Source organism: Haliotis rufescens, unplaced genomic scaffold, assembly GCF_023055435.1.
Source record: "Haliotis rufescens isolate VD_foot unplaced genomic scaffold, xgHalRufe1.0.p SCAF_48, whole genome shotgun sequence".
Classification (NCBI taxonomy): Eukaryota; Metazoa; Mollusca; class Gastropoda; order Lepetellida; family Haliotidae; genus Haliotis; species Haliotis rufescens.
This window is the reverse complement of record NW_025964201.1, coordinates 192,377-213,921: the sequence shown is the minus strand read 5'-3', so window position 1 is coordinate 213,921 and position 21,545 is coordinate 192,377. Positions and strand designations below refer to the sequence as shown.

Here is a 21,545-nt window from a genome sequence, read left to right as displayed (position 1 = left end):
TCGGTGGTTCGATCCCCTGGCCCCGCCACAGCAAAAGATGTTATAAGATAATAAGATTATAAGGTACTTGCTGTTACCCTGCCTGGCGCTCAGCATCATACAGCCATGACTGGTCGGATCGGTGTCTGTTCAATCCGCCTGAGGCCGTGTTGTCCATTTTAAACTACAGCATGGTATCTCAGTGGGTTAGCGTTGTGAAACCGGCATAAGCCCGGACTAGTAGCCACAAACATGCATGCACGTGAAGATCAGGGGTAGAATAGGTCTTCACCAACCCATGCTTGTCGTATGAGGCGACTAACGGGATCGGGTGGTCAGGCTCGCTGACTTGGTTGATGCATGTCATCGGTCCAGATTGCTCGGATCGATGCTCATGATATCAATCACTTGATTATCCGGTCCATACTCGATTATTTACAGACCGACGTCATACAGCTGGAATATTGCTGAGTTCGGCGTTTAACAACAAACAAACAAAACATGCACGTCTATTATTGAAGTAAACATAATCTTGAACGCGACGTTAAACCCCTTTTGACATCACCATACTATATCAAAAAGTAAACGTTACAAATGACATGGATGAGGAGTTCCACATTCCATCAGATGACGCTATCAATGTTAATGTCAGGTGTGGTCAGCAACGATATCGACAGTAGAAGATGCAATATGGTCTGTAAAAACACTGTCTCCTTAATAATAGTGCAATAAACAAAGCAAGACGAAGCATTGACACTATTTTAGCAAGGCTGGCAAGGCTGGTTTATCGTGTCTGTCTGTGAACAGGCACCAGGTAGTAATTGCATCCTGCTGCTCCCTGGTCACGTGGGTCATTCGGCATGTGGTAGTGAGGTTCAGCAGCATCTCCTTCTGGTGATCCGATTGGCTGCTGGTCACTTGACTCATCCGGTTGAGAGTAGTAGACCACGCCCTTATCGCCTCCTTCGTTAGATGTGGAGCCCGCGTGTCCTGACCTCCTAAAACACAATAATGCTCAGTCAGAACGAATGGATAATATTGTTGTGTTTCTGCTTTTGTTGATATGTCTCACAAGATGTATGCATTATGACAAATACTTGTTCAAGTCCTTGTTCTTATTATTTACCTTTTAACACAAATAGCCATGATGAAACCAACAGAGACAAACCCTGTGACAAAGCCAACACACACAAACACAATCTGGGTGTGACGTTCACCTGCAATGAAAAGGAAACAATGGAAATATGTTATCCAGGACAAAACAGAATATCCTGACGTCGGAGTGTCTGGGGACAGATTAGACCCGTAAAGATCCGGGGTAGACTTGGTCTTCAGCAACCCATGTTTGCCGTAAAAGGCGACTATGCTTGTCATATAGCTAGAATATTGCTGAGTGAGGCGTTAAACAACAAACCAACAAATAAAGACACAACTTCGCGCATAAGACCCCAACATGATGCAGTTCACAGAAAATATCCCATTTACTAGAATCATCGAGTATAGCTGCAGTGTTGACCTGGAGTCATAATGAGGAGGATGTTTTTTAAACCGACCATCAGTGGATAACTGAACTGCCACTAGACACAACGTGACATTACGAGACACGATGCCTCAGAGTAATCATCAGTCTATGCTCATCCCAGCCTCCCCTCCCGAGATGCGTTCATGATGTACTTGTAAAATATGTAGATATTAACCACATGCCACAGATGTAGTGATAAATACAATAACACTATTTTCTTAATAATTCAAACACTCTTCACCTGACGAAGATCGTGGCGCCCCATGTGTGTCACGAGTCTCTGATTCTGAAACAGTTTTTAAAAAATGATATGGGGGCATTTAGATCAATACAATAACAATGTAGGACAAAGACGTCCAGTTTGACCAACTCAAGTTTTAAACTATGTATTCTATCCAATTGACGTTTTCTCATTCGAAAGAAAATAAATAAGATGTCAGAAGAATGTATTCATTGAACCATGCCCGATAAACAATGTAACTCACATTTTGTTTCCTCTCCAAATACAACATGCCCTGAATGGTCTAGGAACCTAAACTCAGCTGCTTGCAACTTACAACAGCTAATATCATTATTGGAATCTCCCTATTTATTATGGTGGAGAAAGAAGTGCTTCCTTCAAGTATCACTTTTGCTTGATGCGGTACACCTGTTTTAATCAGATATGGAAGAAGAATAACTTGGTGAATTTGGAATAAATAAAATTGAGTCTCTCCAACAGACCATAGAGTATATATTTTATTAAACAATCGCATTCTTACCCCATCAGCTCGTGGTAAGTAAGTTACCATACTTTATACATACATGATAGATTATTTTTCATTTCCTTAGCACTGTACGTTGATACTAATAACGTCTCGTTTTTCGTTGGTGTCAATCTAACTTTCAAATTATGTCAGCTTAATTTTGTGAATAATTATGCTGAATGAGTGACCGAGCATATATAGACAAGTAGAAATAGTGAGTGGGTGAGTGAGTGAGTGAGTGAGTATGGCATTACGACACAATTAACCAATATCACGGCGGGGGACACCAGAAAAGGGCTTCACACATTGTACACATGTCGGAAATCGAACCCGGGTCTTCGGCGTGACGAGCGAACGCTTTAACCACTAGGTTACCCCACCGCCCCTCCAAGTAGAAATAGCAAAGGACATACCCTTACATGTGACTGTAACGTCAGAGCCGTTGTGTCCTGTAGAAAAGGAAGATAATGAATCAACAAAGACGTTTAATTATAATGATAACATTACACGTTTTGTCATCAAAAGTGCCTTATTCAATAATTACCTTCCAGTCTCATCGATATTTTGTCAGGGAGATAGTCACGGACAGCGTCCACCGGTAAACTCCACTCTGGTTGGCTGATTTTAATCTCCTCCATGAAGTGGACTGCCAGGTCGCCACCATGGATTGTGTACACTGTACGTGTCTTGTCCCTGATGGACAGTGTGGTCACGTGGCTGTTGCCCAGTCTGACGTCCAGCAGGGTGACGCGGCTCGCAGCTCCACTGACTGTACAGGTGCAGGTGCTTGTTTCCCGAGATGACATCTTCAGTCGGTTGCTGCTGATGTAGACCTCCTTACCAGATGTTGTCATCTTTTCACATAATGTCATGCTTGCCTCTCCATCTGAAAAGTGATCACATTTATTCTTTGGATACGTGTGTCTTCCCTGTGTCTATCGTGTGTCTACCTTGTGTCTACCGTGTGTCTACCGTGTGTCCACCGTGTGTCTACCGTCTGTCTTCCGTGTGTCTTCCGTGTGTCTACCGTGTGTCTACCGTGCGTCTTCCGTGTGACTACAGTGTGTCTACCGTGTGTCTACCGTGTGACTACCGTGTGTCTACCGTGTGTCTACCGTGTGTCTACCGTGTGTCTACAGTGTGTCCACCGTGTGTCTACCGTGTGTCTACCGTGTGTCCACCGCGTGTCTACCGTGTGTCTTCCGTGTGTCTACCGTGTGTCTACCGTGTGTCTACCGTGTGACTACCGTGTGTCCACCGTTTGTCTACCGTGTGTCTACCGTTTGTCTACCGTGTGTCTACCGTGTGTTTACCGTGTGACTACCGTGTGTCTACCGTGTGTCCACCGCGTGTCTACCGTGTCTTCCGTGTGTCTACCGTGTGTCTACCGTGTCTACCGTGTCTGGTCTTGCTGTCATATAACATGACACTGGCAACTTGGTCTGAAAAGTCATATCACGATTGATAAGTTCTTCATGAGGAGGGGTGGTCGAGTAGTCTAGTGGTTAAAGCGTTCGCTCGTCACGCCGAAGACCCGGGTTTGATTCCCGATATGGGTACATTCTGTCCCCCGCCGTGATATTGCTGAAATATTGCTAAAAGCGGTGTAACACCACTCTCACTCACTGTATGAGGAGTCATACATTTGATTTAACAAGGGATGATGCTTTGCTTTAAACATGATATACAGGAATGTATTTGCATATGTGAATATAAGTACGCATATCTGAATCTATGTATTATGTAATTATATATATTCATGCATACACTCCTTCGGAAATATACAACGTTTAAATATTAATTTATCCATTGTTATTTCAATCTGTTTATTTTGTACTTGAGGCCTCAGGCTCATATACAAAGTATACAAAAATACAAATTTTCCATCAAGGTGATGGCGGTTCATAATACTTGTATGTTCAATGATAACATAGTGTAGTGTAATTAATGATAACATGCTCTCCTCACAAGTGAAGCTTTACAGAATTTTGGCAAGTTTTCTACTATAGCTGGATCATAATCATTCATTAAATTAACAAAACATTTGGATGTGCATTTCCTTAAATATTTCTTTGGTACAAAATGATTTCTCAAATCATTAAAACATGGGCATTTCATTATTATGTGGAATTCATCCTCTAGCTCATTTAAATTACAATTCTGAAAGATTCGTTTACTTTTTTCAACATTTTTCCATCTTCCAACAATTATGTAAATTTTTGCACCTCCAGTTCTTAAAAGAGTGAGTGAGTGAGTGAGTTGGGTTTAACGCCGCTTTTAACAGTATTCCAGTTATATCACGGCGTGTCAGCTTAATGTGGGAGGAAAGCCCAAAGTGATGCAGGTCTCAGACGTTTTACCAGTTCGGTGAAACCCACAGGCACGGGTATGGTGCTGACAAACCTAGAAACATAATCGGGGCGAACCGGGATTCGAACCCACAATCATAGGTTTCTGGCGTGCCCAAGGGACGCAACTCTGCAAAGCGAATCGCGGCGCCTTAGACGACTGGGCCACCCGTGCCCCAGTTCTTAAAAGAGCTAAGTATCTTCTAAGCATTAAATATGTTTTGCAATACACATATGGTTCAGCATTTAATGAAAATTTGTATTTACTGTAACTATCGAATCTTGAACTTTCTCTTAATTTTGTTTGCCACTCCTGAAGAGAAATATCTCTTAATCTAAGTTTAATCATGCTTATTAAATAATCAATATTACCAACACCTTGTGAGAACCAGACTTCTCCAAGACCTATCAAACATAAAGACTCTCTAACATTTGTTACCCAATTTCTCCTATCACATTCATATAAGTGTTTTAACATATTATACGACTTTTTTGGTATTCTATCATCTGACATGTGTATTAATCTTAGCCAATATTTTACACATTGCACAAATGAATCAACATATAACGGGTATCTACCACATTCTCCCACAGCCATAGCATTTGGAGTTTGTGACGGTAAACCAAGAAATCTTTTACATGCATAAATCTGAATTTTCTCAAGTGGATCAAATGTATTGGTGCCCCAAATATCTGCACCGTATATTAAAATAGGCTTTATCTTTACGTCAAATATTTTGAAGAATATGTCATAAGACAAGCACCCAAGTTCATTTAATGATCATAAAATTTCATAAAGTGCTAATTTACCCTTTTTGCATGTGTATTTCACTGTTTTTATCATATTCATATTTGAGTAAAACATAACACCCAAATATTTATAGTGTTTTACTATTTCGATATTTTGGTTATTAAAGTCCATCGTTCCTTCCTTCCATATTTTCTAAATACCACTATTTTTGTTTTGTCTAAATTAACTGTCAATTTCCATTTGTTACAATACTTATTGAGAGTATTTAATTGGTTTTGTAAACCTGAAATCGTATCTGAAAACAATACAATATCATCTGCAAATAAAAGTATCAACAATTCTATATATTCAGGGAAAAGTTGTACCCCTCTAATGTTTTCGTTGTCTAAAGTATGAACGAGTTCGTTTATATACAGAGAAAATAATAAGGGGCTTAAAACACACCCTTGTTTTAAACCTATGTGAGATTCAAATATATCTGAAAATTGTCCATTAGACTTTACGATATTTCTAACCTTTTCATACACAGATTTAATAGCATTAAACATATTTCCTTTTAGACCTATATGTTCCAAGAGATATAATTAATATTTTGTATCTATGGAATCAAACGCTTTTTTAAAATCTACGAAAGCGACGTAGAATCTACCTTTACGCTTAGACAAATGCTTGTCGATTAGAGCATTCAAAACAAAAATATTATCAGAAGTAGAGTAACCTTCGCGAAAGCCAGCTTGTTCCTCCGATATTTTCTTAGAACTTTTTGCCCAACTTGTTAGTCTATTATTAATGATTGATTTATAGAGTTTGCTTAATATATTCATTAAAGTGATGCCCCTATAGTTATCTGGCTTTGTTTTGTCACCACTCTTATGCAGAGGAAGAATTATACCTATGTTCCACGAATCCGGAAAAAGACCATTGTTAAAGAGATAATTAAATAGATCAAGGAGATAAGGAATAAAGTAACATTGTCCTGCTTTCACATATTCCCCTAAAATTTGATCTAAACCTGGAGCTTTCATATTTTTAAGATTGCTGATAGCTTTTATAAGTTCATCGTTGCTTATTTTCCTGTTATAATCATCATCAAAATTCATTTCATATTTGTTTGACATACAGATATTAATATCACAATCAATCTCGATATGGTCACTATGCAGTGTTGAAAAATGATCAAACCAATCCGTTATCTTTATATTACATGGAGTATGTTGATACCGACGACTTCTAATTTTTCGCCAAAAGGTTTTTCCGTCTTGTTTTACTAAATTATCTAGATGACTTACAATCTGTTTTCTAAATGTGATCTGTTTTTCTCTCCGTATAGCCTTATTCTTATTTCTTACCGATCTATAGTTTCTAAAGTTAACAGTTGTTCTTTGGCAACGCAGTTTTCTAAGCGCACGTCTCTCTTCTTTTCTTCCCTTTCTGCACTCGTCATCAAACCACGATTTTCGGCTTATATCGTTTCGACATTTAACAGTTTTACGGAAACAACTACTTGCTTTACGAAGAACATTTGTAAAAATTTCAATTGATTCGTTAACATTATGTTGTATGATAGATTGAGCATATTCTGTTTGGTTAAGAGATTCGTTAGATGATATATTCAAAGCAAACTCCCCTGCTTTATCATCACTCCGTATATTTTGTTCCATATAACTGGTCGACTTCTCATCAAATGATCCTATTGTTTTCATAACTAATGATATTGGTAGATGACTAGATTCGGTCCTATTTTCAACATTACATTCTTTTACATAATCATTATTTTCTATAGACGTTAAACAATAATCAACTAAACTACTCCCGCAACTCCCATTAAATGTAAAACTTCTTGTCTTAGCCATGTCTCCCATTGAGAATATAAATACTCAGGGATACGCAGAGATCAATTAAAGATTTTCCGAAAGTATTAATGACGTTATCCTCGGATATTGTGATAAATGGTAAGACAACTGCAGTAGGATTTCCAGCTGCCAGTGACAAATCCCCGGGTACAGCATGTTCCTTGAACACTTGCCACGTGGAGATTCCGGCTTAGAATAGATCCCTAGCAACCTTTGTTGAGCGATGCGACTTAATATTGGGCCGACCGTCGTGCAGCTGGAATATTGTTAATTGCTGCATTAAACGACAAACAAATCAATTTACTTTGGAGTGTCAGATATTTGGGTCAATGTGTTATAAAGAGTACAACGCGATTACAGAAAGGAATCAAACAGAGAGCAACATACAGACTTGAATGGTTAGAATAGTCTGGTCAGCTGGCAGTTTCGGTACGTTTGCTTCGTCACATTCAGATTCCACTATTGTAGTATGTGAGCCAATCTATGTAATGAGCATCACCTTGAATACTAGTGCACAAAGACGTTGTTCCAGTGATAACATGGCACAAACTAAAACAAACGTGGAACATAGTCTCGCTTAAAGTTAAAAATCCTCACTATATGTCCCTGTAAAAAACGGGCAGATATTTACCCTTAACACACTGATACACTACCATCAGATGTGACGGGCGCTTCTTTCCCTCTCCCACGTGGAGTTCCTTGAGATGATCGATTGAGGGATTCTTGTCACTCTCCAGGATACAGTACCTCTTCTGACTACACTCCTCAAGAACCTCCGTGATCGCGGCCTGATAGGTCCTCTTCTGAAGCACACCAGACGTGTTTAATAAACAGCCTCCAATGTCATAAAGTTCATCAGTGAATTTAGGTGAACAGGATTTGTAGTCTGCACTCTTGTCGTCACCGCCCTCCCTTTCTTGAGCTCTTTGAAAGAAGCGTTTGACCAGCAGTGATACATTTCTGGGACACTTGATCGCTTTACTACCCACATGGTAACACACGTTATTAACTTCCCCTTTTATTTCTTTTACATCCACTTTGTCACAAATGAGAGAACCTGAAGTATAACAGAAAAAGAGGTTATTTCACAAAGGTTATTGATGAGTATTTTGAATTCAGCAACAGGGAAGTTCAGGACAACGTCAGTGTGAAGAGTGAGTATACATTCAACGTCGCATTGGCAAGAAGAGAGTCACGCAGGTTTCCCAGATGGCATCCGGCGGGAAATCAAACAGAAAGAAAAAAGAGGTTCCAGATTACCTATTCAAGGTGGTCAAAACGTACAATGTAAAACCAAAGGGTGAACATACAGTCTCAAGGCTTTGACGATGTACACCAAATATTTGACAACATTTAAACATAGTCTGGTCGACTATTGAGAGCAAATAGTCGAAAAACTTAAATATTGGAAAAGGGTCCAAGAGTAAAGCACTTGCAGATGAGAAGGCAACCGTCACATATAGTCGTATTGTAATTAAAAGACACTCTTACTAATGACCTATTTCAAATTATAAATGCTGCATAAAACACGGTATAAGCAGATTTAATATCTGAAACGCATTTATACAATAAAGTCCGACATTATTTGCAATTGTCGCAGATTTTCTCAAACATCAACACAGCTCCCCGCTTTATATGAGACCTATAGTGGAATCTAATCCTATATGAAACACAGAGATATAAATAGCATATAGTTGCTTCCAGTTCACTTGAAGAACGCATTTATGTATACGACCGTGTTTCTAAACACATTTGAATTGTCAAACTTGAAACTTTTTTTCAAGAAGTGCGAAATACAGATGGACGGCGGAAATTTAAAAAATAAGTAAATTCTTTCGGCTGAGGGAAATATTTGACTCACCATACCAGAACCATACAGCGATATAGAGAGAGCACATTCAAAACACTACAGGTTTATAACAAATACAGCTGACCTCAAAACCGTATCACCATGTAATTACCAGTGGCATGGATTGTTTCATTGAAATACGGTGTCTTATTGTATGGCAAAGAATTATGGGGCTGTCAAGAGTTTTATTCTATCGAAAAGGTTCACAAAAGATTTCTTAAGGTGGGCATGTCAACTCCCAGTGGTTTATGGTGAATGTGGGAGGTTCCCACTATATATAACATCTTGTACTCGATAACTACGCTATTGGCTGAAGTTATTATGTGTACCTGAACATCGTTTACCAAGGAAAGCCTATAATATGCTGGTATATGTTGATAATATTGGGAAGAACACATGGGCTTCCCGTATACTTTTAACTCTTATTAATTATGGCTTTGGATTCACATGGATCTCGCAATTTATTGGTGACATGAATATGTTTTTACAACAATTTCGTACTCGCGCTGTAGATATGTTCCGACAGGATTGGCATTCTACACTTTTAGGAAGTTCGAGATACGACACATATCGTAATATTAAGTCTCTCCTTGAACCAGAGTCGTATCTTTCAAATTTTAGATGCAAACACCACCGCAATACATTTATACGCTTTAGGCTTGGTCTGAGTGATTAAATAGAGAATAGAGGAATATTTTAGATATTGAAAAGTCACTAAGAATTTGCCCAGTCTGTAACCTTGGTGCTGAAGACGAATTTCATTTTATGTTTATTTGCCCTGTATATAACAAAATAAGAATGAAATATCTTCCGGCCTGGTCATTATCATGTATATCTTCTAATAACTTTGAATGTATGTCTGCTGTCAAGCAAAACGTATAGCGTTCAACTACAAGTATCTTTATACATTCACCATGCTTTTGTGTTACGTCAGTTGTTGTTGTCGTGATATCCGTATACTACAATATTTGGTAAAGTAAATGTATGTCTATGTAACTCACTTGTATATGGGCCAATGGCCTTTCATAAAATAAACCATTGAATTGAAGTGAATTAAATGGAATAATGCTTACAGGATATCTGCCTAGATGATATTTTTGCGTCTCAATGAAGTGGTTCCTGTATTATGGGGAAGGTTTAGGTTTGGGAACATGAAGCGAATATAGATTCTGATTAAAACCGATCTTCAGTAATCCCAAATTCGCCATTGCAACCTGCAGAAAATATCATCTGATACCCGAACACTCCTAATTGTGCCATATTAGAATGGAAACCACCTGTGTTATGATTACAGGTTTTGAACTTTGATTTGATTTTCTTTTGTTTCATTCGAAACCACACGCTGAACATATCTAATCTACGTGTGAAACCTCGACATTGAAAACAGGAGGTTTATCTCCCAGTTCTACATCCCTGGAGGACAAGTCAGATTGCAAGATTCAAAAATGTCATGGAAAAATAGTTTTCAAATTCATGATTAGGGTTATCCATGTTTGACAAATGTTCGCCTGCTTAACAACGAGTAAAATACGTTCATCAGTAAACTGCATTTGAGTCAAGCATTAGGTGGGAAGGAGGAACTTTAGCGACGGACACACTATCTATTATCATTATCAAACAATACGTAATGTGATGAACAGGACAAATTGTTATTCTTGCGCATTAATCTACTTACCAGAGCAATAGGATACCATTAATACCAGTATTGTTCCAGACACCCTCACGTCGCCCATGGCTGCACACGTGTGCTGTGGCTTCAAAACATTTCCTCATATCGACTCTCGGGTGAACGAGTCACGTGACTTATATCTTGTGGCCTGTGATAGTTTGCCTGTTTGAAAATGGTTCTGTCTGCAGAAATGTGTTTTTTCCCAATTATATTTTTTTCTCCTCATGTTTTTGCATCAATAACCTTTACACCTTGTATTTCTATAACACTACAGTACAACTAATATCTCTTTCACTTTAATTAACTATCTTTTGAACAGCCTCTGCTGATAACATTGTAAGACTGTGTCCATTAACAGTCGTGTGTGACCACTGATAGTTGATGGGGCGCCGGCGAGATCTAGGATCGGATACCCAAATGGGGGAAGATGTGAAGCCCTTTTTTTAGTGTCCCCCGTCGGGTATTGCTTGAACATTGGGTAAAACCTAACTAACGGAATCTGTAAGTAACAGAACTATTTGTGAAACCAATCAACAACCAACAAGAAGTATACAATCAACAAATGTATTACAAAAGTAATTAAGTTTACAAATCAACACAATTAAATGCATAGCAATTACAATGGCAGTAAACAATAGAGTTGTAGTACAATATTCAATGGCAATAAATACTCGCTGTGGTCAGTACCAAATACAAAAATACAGTGGTGATAGCAAAAGTCAGTGATAATAATATATACTGAACCAAATTAAAAACTTCACAATCCTAAAATTTTAACATTTTGACCAGTTATCGTTGTGGGCCCTTATTGTGTATTTAAACAGTAATGGCCACGTATTGTCTTCAGATAACACACGTTTTTTGTGCAGGTGAATCGATCAAAATCGTGGGCACAGCACTATAGTGTCAAAATTGTTTTTTCATTTGCAACTGGTCACGAGGCCATAATTCCGCACGTGTTTTCAGCCATACTTGTTAGCAGTCATTAACAAAAAAAGAAAAACACAAGAAAACAAAAGTCTTTACGGCCATTTGTCATGCCACGCCTTTCAAATGTGCAACGTGAACGTGCCATCGGCATGTTGCAGACGGGAACGTCCGTAGCTGAAGTCGCAAGGACGATGGGTTGTTGTCGACGGACTGTTTATGATTTACAGACGCGTCTACAGCAAACGGGTACCACCGCTGATCGCCCTCGGCCAGGTCGACCACGTGTGACGTCACATGCACAGGATCGTCAGATTGTCTTACTTCACCTCCGTAACCGATTTTTGACGGCTACATCAACCAGAAATGAACTGTTTAGGTGTAGACTGAGTGCGCAAACTGTTCGAAACCGTCTGAGAACTGCTCACCTTCAAGCATACTGCGGGCCGATTCTGACTCAATTACACAGACGTCAACGTCAATTGTGGGCACAGCGACACTTACGATGGACTCAGAGGAATTGGAATCAAGTCGTCTTCAGTGATGAATCCTGATTAAATTTTCGATTTGCTGATGATAGGGCGAGGGTGTGGAGGCGCCGTCATGAACGATACGCCCAGTGTTGTGTACAGGAAGTTGACAGATTTCGAGGCGGAAGTGTCATGGTGTGGGGTGCTTTCTGTGGCAATGCACGTTCCAGGCTTCTTTTCATCCGTGGCAACCTAAACGCTGCTGCTTACCGCGACCAGGTACTGGCACCAGAACTTCTGCCTTTTATGGCAGCACATGGACCCGGTTTGATCTTCCAACACGACAATGCCAGACCCCACACAACAATTTTGACAAGGAATTTCCTTCAGAATGCGGGAGTCAACGTCATGGACTGGCCGTCAAGGTCTCCCGACCTCAATCCCATCGAACACGTCTGGGATGCTCTTGGCAGACGTCTGCGCACTCTCCAGAACCAACCACAGAATTTGCAAGATCTTGGCACCATTTTGCAGCAACAATGGCGTCGTCTTCCAAATCATGTGTTCAAAAGCATCACAAGGTCCATGCGGAGGCGTTGCGTGGCAGTTGTCAACGTGCATGGTGGCCATACACGCTACTGAACTTGTGTTCCATCAGATTCTCGTGCTTGGGACTTATGATTTAAACTGTTGATGTTATTACTGAATACCGTAGGTGCTTGGAACAAATTATGGTTACCACCGTTAATTAAAATCCTTCTTTGGACATTAATGATTAAAAATTGCCTTCTCTGATACATTTGTCCGTTATATATCATATATGGGATTACTTTTAAAAATGTGAAGTTTTTAATTTGACTCCGTATATATTCACCCAGGGGCGACAGTGGTCAAGCTTCCGAGATGGGCTAGGCAGGGAATTAGGGACGATGAGTGATCCTCACATGAAAGCTGGTTCCGATGTGATGAAAATGCGTGAGAGACACGTTAACACGTTATTGTTCCCCTTATATACAGCCCAACTAGCTACTGGAAAGTTCTATACAGTGCCTTCACCATTATAACGGCACGAGAACATAACAGAGGTTTCTCTAACAAAATATCACCGTCCGCGGTTGGCGGACCGGAAGTTTACACACCACACCAGCATCTAAATATAGTAACTTCCTGACGACTGATCACTGTCCAAACCATGACAATGAGCGTCTACCGAATCCCAGCAGACACAATGCAACAGTCACAATCATTGTTAAACAATGAAATACGCTGCCATATAACAGCTTATAAACATCAGTCATATTGCCAAGTCGTTTGTAACATTCGCTAGAAATACAGGCGGGAGTGACGTGTGGTACCTTGTACAGCGCACAAGCCACAACTCAGGCGACATTAGGTAAAATTGGTCGCGGAGAGTTGTTGGATGGATGGCACTGTTTGGCAAGTTTGACTCTTACCCCTTCCTGAAGCACATGTGTCACATGCGGTGTCTCCTTAGGTAAGAGTCTTTGTTCGCAATATGAATCTGTTCAACCAGCAGTGAATGGGTACCCGGTAGGATGAGATAATACTTTGATTGTTTACCTTCTAGGGCGTCATAAGGAAGCTTGGGTTGTATACTCCCCAGGAAGCTGAGAATGATATTCACGTGCACACTGACCCTCTGACCGGGGTGATAATGTAGCGCTTTGAACATGCTTTAGGGCTTGGATACGGTATGCACATGTTTGTTTGTTGTTGGTTGTTGTTCTTCTAATTCTTCTATCATCATTATCATTACTATTATTATTATTATTGTTATTATTATTATTATAATTATTATTATCATTCATAGTGAGAATAAGAAAACAGCATTTCCCGCCGTGTTGCATGTCAAATGCTACGTCCAGCACAAGTGAGTGAGTGAGTGAGTGGCTGGGTGGGTGGGTGGATGAGTGAGTATGGAGTCACAGTAACAAGTGTGACCATCCTGGTTTGTGTCATCGTACCCCGACGGCATGATCGTTACTTATGCTGTCAACCACTGGTTGCCATGCCAAGACGAACATGACGATAAATCTGGCATACTGCAGACTGCGTGGTGTAAAACAACATTCACTCAGTCACTCGTTGTATGGGAAAACCATCGTTTCAAGCAAGGAGACATTGATGAAATCACCAGAAACAAGGTGGTTTCTAGTGTATCTGGGGTGTCACAGAATATGAAACAACGGAAGTGGGTACAGTGATAGAGATTCACTTTTCTGGTGTTCCCAGCTGTGATATTGCTGGAATATTGCTAAAAGCGGCGTAAAACCATACTCACTCACTCACTCACTTTTACAAAATAGCCTTTCATCTGTGTCTCTCATACTGTGCCGTTTATTTCAAGTTTCATACTTGATTGAAATGCACATAATTATAAAGACATGGTAAGGATTCAGTTTTTATTGCCGTGTCATTTAACGTGATATTTTTTAATATTCATGACTTGATGGCCAAGTTCGAGTCGCTTGATATGCTCACATCAATGTTATATTGTAAACGGACAAGTTTAAAGTGGTTTCATATATTTTAGTCAAGTTATTTAGATACGTGCTATTTCTAAGGTAGCCTTAAATATGGTGCATGATGAATCCTCTTTGTACAATGAATAATGTAGTGAGAATAAAAAGCTCTTCAAATCCGAAAACCGAAGATAATACTCAGATCACTCAGCCACGCAGAAAAATTATGAAGCAGTTTGAACATTGAGAGACGAGGAAATACTTTGATAGAAGTAAATGCTTAGAGAGTTAAATTTCTGTTATGTATATATACATGTGTAACCGGGGCTGTTCATAAATAACACGGGTTGTTGTATGTGAAGAGGATTTATTGACGGTCTGAACAAACGCCCTGAAACATATACTTAAAAAAAAAATGATACACTTAAATATATATTTTTATAATATATTATATCATATTCAGTCACATCGTCAAACCGATGACATCATAGAAATAGATAGAACTCATGTTTTTAACAAAATACATTAAAGTCGGTGAGTGAATATGGTTTTACGCCGCTTGTGCAATATTCCAGCAACATCACGGCGGGGGACACCAGAAATCGGCTTCGCACATTGTACCCATGTCGGGAATAGAACCCGGGTCCTCCGCGTGACGAGCGAACGCTTTAACCACACGACCGCCCCAAGTACATTGAAGAATGTGTTATAAGTCACAATAACTGCATATGCATTTCTATCCCTTTACATGTGATGCTATGCTAAATACAACTAATGATTACATTACTACACAAGAAAATACAAGCATGACCTGAAGGTGAACCCGGCGCGCAAACTGAGTTCACCCAACACAAACTGACAAGACAATGATGCCTGCATCTAAATACAAATACTAAGACAAACATACTCACTTAGGTAAAACTGGTAATCTTAGCAAACACGCATTATGTGTTACACAAAACATACACATGAACGCTTTAGTGAGTGTGTGAGTGAGTTGGGTTTAACGCCGCTTTTAACAGTATTCTAGTTATATCACGGCGTGTCAGCTTAATGTTGGAGGAAAGCCCGAAGTGATGCAGGTCTCAGACGTTTACCAGTTCAGTGAAACCCACGAGCACGGGTATGGGGCTGACAATCCTAGAAACATAATTTAGGCGAACCGGAATTCGAATCCACAATCATAGGTTTCTGTCGTGCCCAAGGGACGCAACTCTGCACAGTGAAAACTTTGCACAGTGAATCGCGGCGCCTTAGACGACTGGGCCACCTGTGCCCCCTATCAACGCTATTCATTATACATAAATAACATAGCTATAAGTAAACACATACATGAGGAATACATACGCTCTAGCTCACGCATTCTCAAATGAAACATTTAGGAAAGGTGAAGATATACAATACTGGAATTCTCTCGGAACTTCCTGACCTAGTTAAAACAAATAAATGGCTGCAATTATATGACTATATGTAATGACTTATCTAAATAAATATTAAGACTTTGTAACACTACAACTGACTACACGAATAGATACAAGTACATTATCACAATACGTATAAAAACATTACTAAATGATCTCAAGAGGTGAAAATGTTTCACAATGCAAACGTTTGTTGTTGTCAAGGGGTAGTGGCTGGTGTGCTGGTTTAAATGTTTAAATTTTAAACAAGGCCAATGAGGCGTTAGCTTAATTCAACAAAGGACCGACCCAAGCTACCTACCCTACCCCACAGCCAGTAGAAGTTAAAGAAAAGAAAACTCCACGCAGAGACGAAGTCATTATTCTGCTGCAGCGCTGAGAGAATACAGCTGCCATACAAGTTTGTTTAATGCAACACAATAAAAGGTTAATACATCATCTCATTACAAAACAATATATGCAATATACAGAAAATAGACATATACATGTATACAACGCTGCCACACATGCCTTAAAAACTACACTGACTTTTACCGTGAATGTGAAGGATCTCATTGATGGGTGACACCTAGGACTATCACCTGTATAGATGGGGGTGGTCGGGTAGCTTAGTGGTAATAGCGTTCACTCGTCACGCCGAAGACCCTGGTTCGATTCCCCACATGGGTACAATGTGTGAAACCCATGTCTGGTGTTCCCGGCCGTGGTATTGCTGGAATATGCTAAAAGCGGCGGAAAACCACACTCACTCACTCACTCACTCACTCACTCACTCACTCACTCACTCACTCACTCACTCACCCACCCACTCACTCCCCTATGTAGGTGGGTGGTACGCGTCATGAGTGTGCTGAAGACTAAAAGACTATAACTGTTATAGAGTTGCAGTTCAATAAGATGGCATGGTGTGTTGTCTATATAAGTCCTCATATATCGTAACATAGTTCCAGATATCGGCATCTCCATCTTGCCTACAGTTTGTCACCGACAGGGAGATATAGCAACAGAGATTCAGAACAATGTAAAGTTCATATACCGCTATATTGCCTTACATGTAAAATACTTCAGGTTTAGTATTGGCCAGTGACGTGCTGCTGCACCGCTACCGACAGTTTGGATAGTGTTATGTTCTTAGTGTAAGTCACAGTCCACTAACATGGAGTTGTTAGGGGAATCATTCATCTGATGAAGGAGTAAGTAAGATTGGTTTTGCATGACAACGGCCTATTGATATAATATGTCACACCAGGCTACTCCTTTGTGCCCAACACGAGTTAGATCGAGGGCTGTCTGTGTCATCCCTATCTGTACCGCAGGACCGCGATAGAGCGCTGTGCTCAGTTTTTGGAGGTGGTGCTATTAGAATCTTCGGAGCACTGTGATCAGTTTCAGGGGAGGATTCGAGTTGAATCGTCATAGCGTTGTGGTCGGTTTCAGCGGAGGATTCAAGTTGAATCTTTGCAGCATTATTGTCGGTTTCAGCGGAGGATTCAAGTTGAATCGTCATAGCGTTGTGGTCGGTTTCAGCGGAGGATTCAAGTTGAATCTTTGCAGCATTATTGTCGGTTTCAGCGGAGGATTCAAGTTGAATCGTCATAGCGTTGTGGTCGGTTTCAGCGGAGGATTCAAGTTGAATCTTTGCAGCATTGTTGTCGGTTTCAGCGGAGGATTCGAGTTGAATCGTCATAGCGTTGTGGTCGGTTTCAGCGGAGGATTCAAGTTGAATCGTCATAGCGTTGTGGTCGGTTTTAGGGGAGGATTCAAGTTGACTCTTCATAGCGTTGTGGTCGGTTTCAGAGAGGGATTCAATTTGAATCGTCATAGCATTGTGGTTGGTTTTCGGGGATGATTCAACACTTGAATCATTGGGTTTCAGGGGACGTGGGCCCCCGGCTGTGGGTTGATGAGAGGAGGACACACCCAGGACCTGGTGGGGTACGGCGAAGATAGGATCCTCGTAGTCATTGTCTTCCAGTGCATCGTTGGCTGGTTGTGGAGCAGCAGTTGGTTTGAGTTGGCGCTGCTTCCTGTACACAATAATAACTAATGTACTAGTACACTGTAATAACTGCTTTATGTCATAGTGGCTACCTGTAAAGGAAGGAATAACTGACGGTAGCGAAACCCGGGCGCAATACGGTAATGTTCATAGATTGGCATACACAACTGATGTTTTTAAAAAGAGCTCTTAATGAAACGCCAATATATGATATCAGTTAAAAAAGGGTTGGGATTTGTCATGTTACGCATTATCCGTGCCCCAGAATACGTTCCTTGCGCGACCCAATTCCTATCATGATCACTAGATCAGCGTGCACTCATATGACATTCCCCGCTCCATGGGGAGCATACAGCTCGATTTGCCTTTACCATCACATCTATTTGGGTATCCTGCTTATTTTGGGTATCCAAGCTTATTTCGAAAGTCATTTAGGAGACATCACATGTAACATGTGTTTCAGTGTCGGGCAGGACAAGAGGCCTAGAACATCTCAGGAGTCACCCATCCACAACTCTCCGACGCCGGCGTTGCTTAACTCTTAACGGGGAAGTTAACAGCAAGAAACATAGTTAATCATTTTTGGGAATGTAACCAAAACATATTGGAGAGAGTTAAAAGGTGAGGTCTTTTGTTTGGTTCCTTTGTTTGTTGTTTAACGCCGCACTCAGCAATATTCCAGCTATATGACGGCGGTCTGTAAATAATCGAGTCTGGACCAGACAATCTTGGTTGACTTGGTTGATGCATGTCATCGTATCGCAATTGCGTGGATCGATGCTCTTCAAATCAATCACTGGATCATCTGGTCCTGACTCGATTATTTGCAGAACACCGTCCAGTGATTGACATCATGAGCCTCGATCTGCACAATTGGGATACGATGACATGCATCAACCAAGTCACCCGATCCCGTTTTTCAGCTCACAGTAAAAATATGATAATATTTAATTAAATGGCAGTTTAAATGCTTCTGCTCGCAGGTTCAGCTGTTTGTGACGAGGTGCAATTAGGTGATCTAAAAGAAGAAATTAAAGCATAAACGTTTGTTACAATAACCAGCACGAAAGCATCCAGTGCTCCAGGAATGAGAAACTACTGGTGCTGAAGATACTGCAACGGGCAACAGTAGATGCGGACTGTAAAGACTCCAGTACGGAGTACAGTTGTTGTCGCGCTAAGCTCGGTGACAAACTGTATGACATTGGAGGAAGTTCTCTCAACCAGACAGATGCTGGTGCCAAGAGGACCTACCAGGCAGCCATCACGGAGGTTCTTGAGGAGTGTAGTCAGAAGAGGTACTGTATCCTGGAGAGTGACCTGGGATCGTCAATCCACGCCCTCAAGGATCTTACAGTGGGCGACGCAGGATCACGACCATTACATCTGATGGTCATTTATAAGTGCATCAAAGGTAAAGTGAGTGAGTGAGTGAGTTGGGTGGTTGAGTGAGTGAGTTTGGTAACGCTACTTTGGACAGTATTTCAGTTCATGCAGGCTTTAGACATCTACCATTTCTTTGAGGCCGGCCACACGCAATAACACGGGCATGTTGCAAACAACGGTAGACATGGCAGACACACGGCAGACACACGGTAGACACACGGCAGACGCACGGTAGACACACGGTCAACACACGGTCGACACACGGTAGACACACGGTAGACACACGGAAGACACACGGTAGACACACGGTAGACACAGGGTAGACAGTTACGTATTCTATCATGAACTGCAGATGGCAAAACAACACAAGTAATAACTTTTTTAGTGCTCCAATTAGGCCATTTACAAAAAGGTCCAGTGAACATAGTTCACAGGAGCTAATGCATTGCACACAATATGTCATATTGGCGGGGGATAAGAGTATTTCATGCTTCTTACTCCTGTGTTTTGAATCGTTGGCGTAAGGACCTGGGCCATATTTGTTACGATGTTAATGTTCAAGGAATCGCAAATCTGGATGGCAAGTCAGCTGGTAAAATGGGTGTCGTGACGCTCGCCTACTACATCAGCACCACCGTCGTGGCCCTGGTTGTCGGCCTCACCCTCGTCCTCGCCATCAGATCGGGACGGGGAAACATGATGCAGTCCACCACACAGGAGGCTGGAGCAGCTCCCCATCTCTCTCCCATGGATGCTTTTCTGGATCTCCACAGGTTTCATTACATATCAACGCAATTGCCAAATATGTAATATGCCTATTGGGTCCTGGGTATGTGTGAAATTATTTTCAGTTATTTCACAACCCACTCTTGCCGTAAAAGGCGACTATGCTTGTCGTAAGAGGCGACTAACGGGATCGGGTGGTCAGGCTCGCTGACTTGGTTGATGCATGTCATCGTATCGCAATTGCGTGGATCGATGCTCTTCACATCAATCACTGGATCATCTGGTCCTGACTCGATTATTTGCAGAACACCGTCCAGTGATTGACATCATGAGCCTCGATCTGCACAATTGGGATACGATGACATGCATCAACCAAGTCACCCGATCCCGTTTTTCAGCTCACAGTAAAAATATGATAATATTTAATTAAATGGCAGTTTAAATGCTTCTGCTCGCAGGTTCAGCTGTTTGTGACGAGGTGCAATTAGGTGATCTAAAAGAAGAAATTAAAGCATAAACGTTTGTTACAATAACCAACACAAAAGCATCCAGTGCTCCAGGAATGAGAAACTCCTGGTGCTGAAGATACTGCAACGGGCACCAGTAGATGCGGACTGTAAAGACTCCAGTACGGAGTACAGTTGTTGTCGCGCTAAGCTCGGTGACAAACTGTATGACATTGGAGGAAGTTCTCTCAACCAGACAGATGCTGGTGCCAAGAGGACCTACCAGGCAGCCATCACGGAGGTTCTTGAGGAGTGTAGTCAGAAGAGGTACTGTATCCTGGAGAGTGACCTGGGATCGTCAATCCATGCCCTCAAGGATCTTACAGTGGGCGACGCAGGATCACGACCATTACATCTGATGGTCATTTATAAGTGCATCAAAGGTAAAGTGAGTGAGTGAGTGAGTTGGGTGGTTGAGTGAGTGAGTTTGGTAACGCTACTTTGGACAGTATTTCAGTTCATGCAGGCTTTAGACATCTACCATTTCTTTGAGGCCGGCCACACGCAATAACACGGGCATGTTGCAAACAACGGTAGACATGGTAGACACACGGCAGACACACGGTAGACACACGGCAGACGCACGGTAGACACACGGTCAACACACGGTCGACACACGGTAGACACACGGTAGACACACGGAAGACACACGGTAGACACACGGTAGACACACGGTAGACACACGGTAGACACACGGTAGACACAGGGTAGACAGTTACGTATTCTATCATAAACTGCAGATGGCAAAACAACACAAGTAATAACTTTTTTAGTGCTCCAATTAGGCCATTTACAAAAAGGTCCAGTGAACATAGTTCACAGGAGCTAATGCATTGCACACAATATGTCATATTGGCGGGGGATAAGAGTAGTTCATGCTTCTTACTCCTGTGTTTTGAATCGTTGGCGT

At 41.1% G+C, this 21,545-nt stretch overlaps 1 protein-coding gene across 1 annotated transcript; it reads right to left on the bottom strand.

Annotated features, from left to right (window-relative positions):
- Window positions 1–561: 561 nt before the first annotated feature.
- Window positions 562–3,101, bottom strand: LOC124129178. The gene is made up of 5 exons (XM_048383411.1): window positions 2,792–3,101; window positions 2,661–2,696; window positions 1,743–1,787; window positions 1,106–1,196; window positions 562–977 (listed from the first exon to the last, which is right to left on the bottom strand). The coding sequence occupies exons 1-5, from the start codon at window positions 3,099–3,101 to the stop codon at window positions 764–766; spliced, it is 696 nt and encodes a 231-aa protein (XP_048239368.1). The 3' UTR covers window positions 562–763.
- Window positions 3,102–21,545: the final 18,444 nt, after the last annotated feature.

Excerpts from the sequence above, each read along its gene's own strand:
- LOC124129178 (XM_048383411.1), bottom strand. The coding sequence starts at position 3,101 with ATGACAACATCTGGTAAGGAGGTCTACATCAGCAGCAACCGACTGAAG. Across the intron at positions 2,697-2,791 it reads AATATCGATGAGACTGGAAG|GACACAACGGCTCTGACGTT; the intron begins GTAATTATTGAA and ends CCTTTTCTACAG. Across the intron at positions 978-1,105 it reads ATGGCTATTTGTGTTAAAAG|GAGGTCAGGACACGCGGGCT; the intron begins GTAAATAATAAG and ends ATTGTGTTTTAG.